The 6,718-nt window shown below is 40.5% G+C and overlaps 1 protein-coding gene across 2 annotated transcripts in view; it reads left to right on the top strand.

The window, feature by feature from the left end:
• Positions 1-6,718, top strand: part of LOC106872643 (UDP-glucose 6-dehydrogenase) — a 253,811-nt gene that overhangs the window by 135,896 nt on the left and 111,197 nt on the right. For both annotated transcript variants that reach the window (XM_052969546.1, XM_052969547.1), the window contains exon 2: positions 5,677-5,845. In XM_052969546.1, coding sequence (XP_052825506.1) covers positions 5,677-5,845 — 169 coding nt within the window. The remainder of the gene's footprint in view (positions 1-5,676; positions 5,846-6,718) is intronic.

Consider the following 6,718-nt stretch of genomic DNA (forward strand, 5'->3'; position numbering starts at 1 on the left):
GATACAAAGAATAGAAAAGAGTCTGTAATAAGGACGTTAAAAGTAAGTCCAGACACCAGGATGTGAAATACCAGTTCTCAGTTAAAGTACACAGTAGTTGAAAGTCTGTATATAAGAGGTTTAGGCGTTGAGGCAGAGCTAAGTCACTTGTCGTGCAGTTGAGGCTTCTATGCCGGGCCGGGCTACTTGATACAGATGGTTGCTCGCAGGTGTCGAATTCTGGCTGTTATTTCGTGGTGAACAATTCACACAAACAGGGTTGAGAAGAGAAGCTGCAGTTGCTGTTTGGTTGCTTGTGTACATAGGGTCGTGTTGACGCTGGCGACGTTGGAGACAAAAGTTGTAGTAAACAGTTGAATGATGGAGTTGATGTCGTTGCTGGAAACTGGCTGGTTGGTGTTACGTGGTCAACGACCAGATCTTAGAAGATCTGAAGCCGCAACAAAGTGGCGCGTATAAAGCAGGCTATTTATAGGTACAAGGAGGTTCCAGAGAGCATCAGAAAACACTCTCTCACGTGACCTTATCAGATGCCCACGATTGGCCGGTTTGCACCTTGGCGCGAAAGGACTGGAGACAATTGCCGCGCAAATAATAGTCAGTCAGGTGATGGACAACAGCCGGGGTCCAAGGCGGGAAAGAGATGTTACCTGCTACGTTTGCATTTGTAAATAAATAACCGTGAGAGAGGTGGTTTCACTACATCCTCAATAGCAGATATCAATGGGTCTTTGGTATTGTGAGCATACTTGTTGATCTTCATCTTAATGATACCCCAAACATAGTAGTTGAGGGGGGTTAAATCAAGAGAGCTAAGAGGTTAGATGAGATAAATGATCATGAAAATCTTCAGCTATCCACTTTTGGGTCATGCAGGCTATGTGAGGAGAAGATTCTTACTGGGACACTTACAGCCTCCTACTAGCAACTCTCTCAATCCAGGGCTTGACAACCATCTCCGTTGTCTTGATGTAGGCTTCCACATTGGCCCTGAGACCTCACAAGAAAAAGTGAGGAAGTATGACATGGCCCTCATTGCTCATAGCCCCCAAGACCATCACAGATAATGAAAACTTGGTGTTATAACAATGGGGACTTCAGTGGCGCTGGTAACAAGCCATCTGTCACTCTTCTGGTTCTATTTTTGATCTCAGACAAAGTTAATTTCTGTGAAGAACCAGAACATATCAGGCTCCATGTGGTGCTTTAGTTTGTTCAGCAGGCACTTTGATCAAATCACATAATTCTCCCTGGACTTATGAGACCTGAACTGCCCTTTTCTCATGACAAAGGGGTGCATGGTGTCTTCATGCAGCACATGTCTAACACACGGAGATGACTGGTAATAGCATTGATTTACTGGGACTTTCATTGATGATGCTCTAGACTTGCTGGACAAATTCAACTTTTCTGACAATGTCTGACTGTCAGAATGTTTACTTTTGGTCAGGGAATGCATATTCTAGGCAGAGGTCAGGAGCTTTTTTTTAAGCTTAAACACGAAGGACCTGTTCACATTTAAGGAGGATGCAATCTCAGTCACTGTGCTTGGTGGTTAAGGTGATGGGAATGGCATACCTTTTCATCATCTGTGTTATATTCAAAGCTTCCATTCTTCAGCTGAAAAAGAAGAGGACACAAAGTTTGTGCCACTTATAGTTTTGTTCTGAAATAGCTGATGCACCCTGTGTATACACACACACACACACACATATATATATATATATATCATCATCATCATCATTATTATCATCATCTTTTAACATCTGTTGTCCATGCTGGCATGGATTGGACAGTTTGACCAGGGTTGGTAAGCTGAGGGGCTGCACCAGACTCCAGTCTGATTTAGCATGGTTTCTATGTCTGGATGCCCTTCTTAACACCATTCACTCTGAGAGTGTAATTGGTGCTTTTATGTGCCACCAGCATGTATGCCAGCTGCATGATGCCAGTATCTGCCATGACTATGATTTCACTTGGTTTGATGGGTCTTCTCAAGCACAGCTTAATGCCAAAGGTTTCAATCATTTGTCATTGCCTCTATGAGTCTCAGCATTTGAAAGGTGCTTTCTATGTGCCACTGGCACGGGTGCTAGTTACGCAACACTGGCATTGGCCACATTGCCTCTGTGAGGCCCAACGCTCAAAAGGTGCTTTTTATGAGCCACTGGCATGGATGCCAGTTATGTGATACTAACAACAGCCACAACTATGATTTCACTTAGCTTGTCAGGTCTTCTCAAGCACAGCATATCGCCAAAGGTCTTGGTCATTAGTCATTGCCTCCATGAGGCTCAACATTCAAAGATCTTGCTTCACCACCTTGTCCCATGTCTTCCGGGGTCTCCCTCTTCCACAGCATCCTTCCACTGGTAGAGATTGGCACTTCTTCACACAGCTGTCCACATCTATACACATCATATGACGATACCAATACAGTCTGATGCCTCTTATGTCCAACTTTTCTCTCAATACATTTACACTGTCGTACATGCACACTGACATTGCACATCCAGTGAAGCATATTAGCTTCATTTCTTTCAAGTCTACAACACATCCTCAGGCAGCCACAGCTCATGTTTCGCTACCATGTAGCATGGCTGTTCACACACAGGCATCATGCAATCTGCCTTTCACTCTGAGAGAAAGGTCCTTTGTTACCAACAGAGGTAGGAGTTCTCTGAACTTTGCCCAGCCTATTCTTTTTCTTACAGCTACACTCTCAGAGCATCCACCCCAGCTACCAGCTTGGTCACCTAGGTAATGGAAACTATCAACTATTTCTAGTTTTTGCCCCTGGCATTTGATGGAGTTTATTTTCTGTACATTTTTAGTGTTAATTGTACCTGTGCACCTTCCACACACAAAAACTAGTTTCCCTGTTAACCTTCCTCTGATATTATTGCACCTCTTATGTGTCTATAGCTTATACCAGGTACATCTTATGGAATGTCTACCTACTCCTTTCATATCTTATGGAATTTCTACCTCAGTTGACTGCAAGTCATTGGAGCCTTTCACTTCACAAACTCCAATGGCACAATGAAAGCAAGAACATGACACATCATCATCACATACAGTGACACGTCGCTGCATGGGTGGCAACTCAAAGTATCATTCCCAGGTCAAGTTCATGTGTTCACATGGCTCTCAGGCCATGCGTTCCTACTTTGACTCAGGTGTAGCAGGTGGCCTGGGACCCAAAAGATGGTGATCCACACCTCATTGGGATGAGGCCAGAGGAAACTCTGGTAGAAGTCCAAAGCGCCTCTGATGTACAAATCGATCGTTGGAACCAGGGGTAGGGATGAAAGACTCTTTGAGCCATCTAGTAGCTGGTTCCCTCCAAAGTTTCCTTCAGGATAGCTGGTGCCAGTGGGAGAATGATATGCAATTCTCTCTGGTAAAGCGAATAGGATATATATATATAACAACAAATGGATAATGTGTCAATTCACTACAGTTGTTTCCAATGAATTTTTAATTGATTAATAGAGATATTACATCATTAGAACAAAACATTTCCATCAGGTGAATACATGAACTATAACACTCTAAAACATTCAAAATGTTTCTAATGCTGTAATGTTTCCCTTAATCAATTAAAAATCCGTCAGAACAGTTATAGTGAATTGACATATTATCCATCTTATTTTTCATTTATTTATTATTCACCTTCCTTAGAATGTGCTTCTTGCATAGATCTGAAATATATTATGGACCGCATATTTAGTGCAATGTGCGTTACTTGATTAGCCTCAGGGCTATTGATATACACAGTTGGGTACACTTAAACGTATACATAGCCTAAATATCTTTCTGCCTGTACCCCAGCACTCATGTATGTATTCCTCTATTTTTGTTGTGTACACATTCTGCTCTTTGATCCGACCTGCTGCCTTACCGTTTAAGTGCTTGATTCATTTGAATCCTGTTCTATCTCTCTCTTTCTCTCTCTCTCTCTCTCTCTCTCTCTCTCTCTCTCTCTCTCTCTCTCTCTCACACACACACACACACACACACACACACACACACACACACACTAGGATCGGCTGGAAAATTAATACGTAAACCAAGATACTCTTATGGAATGTGACCACATGAGGTTTTATTTTTCAACATAGTCTCTCTTGTGTCTACACACTTCTTTGGTTGGTGTTACAGTGCTTGAATCCTATTGCTGAAGAAGCTTTCATCCTGTTGGTCAAAAAAGTCATTAACAGTAGATATGTTGTCATCATCACTGTGATACTGGTTCCTAGCCAAGTGTTTATTCATGTTAGGGGAATAGATGATAGTCAGATAGGGCCAAATCAGAAGTACAGAGAGGGTGATCAGCCATTGAAACCAAGAACTTGTGTACTGGAGCATTGTCCTGATGAAACAAGACCCCTTTTGTTGGTTTTCCTGGGCAAATGGCCTTGAAACCAGCTGGATCTGCCTCAAACTATGTCAGATTTTCCTGTGATGTGATCAACCTAGTGCACTTTTGATCAGATGTCAGAAGACATGGCACCCACCAAGCAGAGCCCTTCATCACACCAAGTTCATTGTGCAGATTATTCTAAACTCCCTCATGGGATATGTTAATGGCATTGGATATTTGATTTATAGTCAATTGCCTGTCATCCATCACCATGTAGTGAACACAGTCAATGTTTTCCTTGGGGGTGGCAATTTCAGGACATCCAGACTTTGGGTCATCTTCAAGACTCTCCTTTCGCCTCGTAAATTCAGCTGCCTACTTTTTCACCTGGAGTACCCTCCCTTAATATAGCAACCATGTCAGGATGAATGTCTTTGTGAGCTAAACCCTTTTTTTGCAGGTACTTGATAATACCATGATGGCAAATTTTGTGCATTTTCAAGAGAAGTTGTTACTAGTAACTTTTGATGTATTTTTTAAACAGTGAGATTCAGTTTACCTAGAAAGCAACAATGAGGTTATTAACAAGATTTCACAACTCTAGCATTATTCCTACATAGTCTGCCTATGAACTTTTCAGCCCACCTTTATATGTATAGAAATTCCTTTACAACTTCCTTCCCCTCATTGGTTTGTGCAGTGTGCTATTCAACACATTAATTCCTTTGCCAAGATGGTAGGGCATTGTTACAGGAGATTTAGTTGCTATTTTTAACAAGTTGAATGACTACATTGAGGTTCTTTCATTTGCTTATCATTGGCGATGTAAAGAAAAGAGGTGGGGTGAATATATTGATTTGCAGCTGGTTCAGAAGAGTAGGAACTACTATGGTGAAAGACATATGGATGTATGGATATGCAAATGTGTATTCAAACTTTTTTTACTATGTGCGTATACATTGCATACACATGCGCACACACACACCCACATTAAACTTTTACAAGGAAAAGTTCAACAACTTCAAAGCTTTGGCTTATTCACATTTGTCAGACTATATATTCATATAGTAACTAAAATTTTAATGCACATATCCACACATACCAACATCTTTTCTATCCAGACAGTTCTGATGAAGGTGGGCAAGCCAAAACTCTGAAGCCACTGTGAATGCTTTCCTTGTAAACGTTTGAAAACATGCACTCTATTAAAACATTTTGAGTAAACTTTCAATTCAATGTTACATTGTTTTTATACATAACTTGATGTAAAACTAAACACTTACAGATATTTGTTTTCTTTTATATTGCAGACATTGGAAAATGAAATTGAAAAAAATCTGTTGTATTGGTGCTGGTTATGTTGGGGGTCCAAGTTGTAGTGTTATTGCCATGAAATGCCCTGATGTTATTGTTACAGTTGTTGACAAAAGTGAACAAAGGATTGCTCAGTGGAACTCTGATGAACTCCCAATATTCGAAGTATGGTTTAGCTGATTTTGTTATTGATTAAAATAGAATTCTTATTGTAATTATGCAGTTTATTATGATTAGAAATTGTTTTTGGTTTTGTTTTCTGTACCTTGTTAAAATCATTTTATCATGTTTGCTAGGTTTGTAAATTCAGATATTTTTGTATAATAGTAGAGTTACTGCTTAATGTTTGAGTGGATATCTGTCCTTGTTTAACTTAGTTGAAATACTGTATTTGCTAACTTATAAGACACTTTAAAAAAATTTTTAAATGTATCAAAAAAGTACCCTGCATCTAATGAACTGTGTTATAGATGATACACCCAATGCCATAGTCTAGGGAACTAGATCAGCATATAAAACATTGAAAGCAAGCCAAATTATCATTGCCTGTAAGCACAAACTTATAAAAAATTGCTTACAAAACATTAGAAGTTATGTGGTTAAGTCAATTTATCTCACTGTACTTTGTTCTCCAACATAAAATAAAACACCTGATGTATGTTTTACATTATTTATATGTTTGTGCATGTGTGTGTGTATGTTCTATGTTTATGTGTGTGTATATGTGTATATCATCATCATCATCATCATCGTTTAACGTCCGCTTTCCATGCTAGCATGGGTTGGACGATTTGACTGAGGACTGGTGCAACCGGATGGCTACACCAGGCTCCAATCTAATTTGGCAGAGTTTCTACAGCTGGATGCCCTTCCTAACGCCAACCACTCAGAGAGTGTAGTGGGTGCTTTTACGTGTCACCCGCACGAAAACGGCCACGCTCGAAATGGTGTCTTTTATGTGCCACCCGCACAAGTGCCAGTCCAGGGGCACTGGCAACGATCTCGCTCGAAAACCCTACAAGGCCAGTCAAGCGGTAC

The sequence above is a fragment of the Octopus bimaculoides genome, chromosome 7 (genome assembly GCF_001194135.2).
Source record: "Octopus bimaculoides isolate UCB-OBI-ISO-001 chromosome 7, ASM119413v2, whole genome shotgun sequence".
Taxonomy (NCBI): Eukaryota; Metazoa; Mollusca; class Cephalopoda; order Octopoda; family Octopodidae; genus Octopus; species Octopus bimaculoides.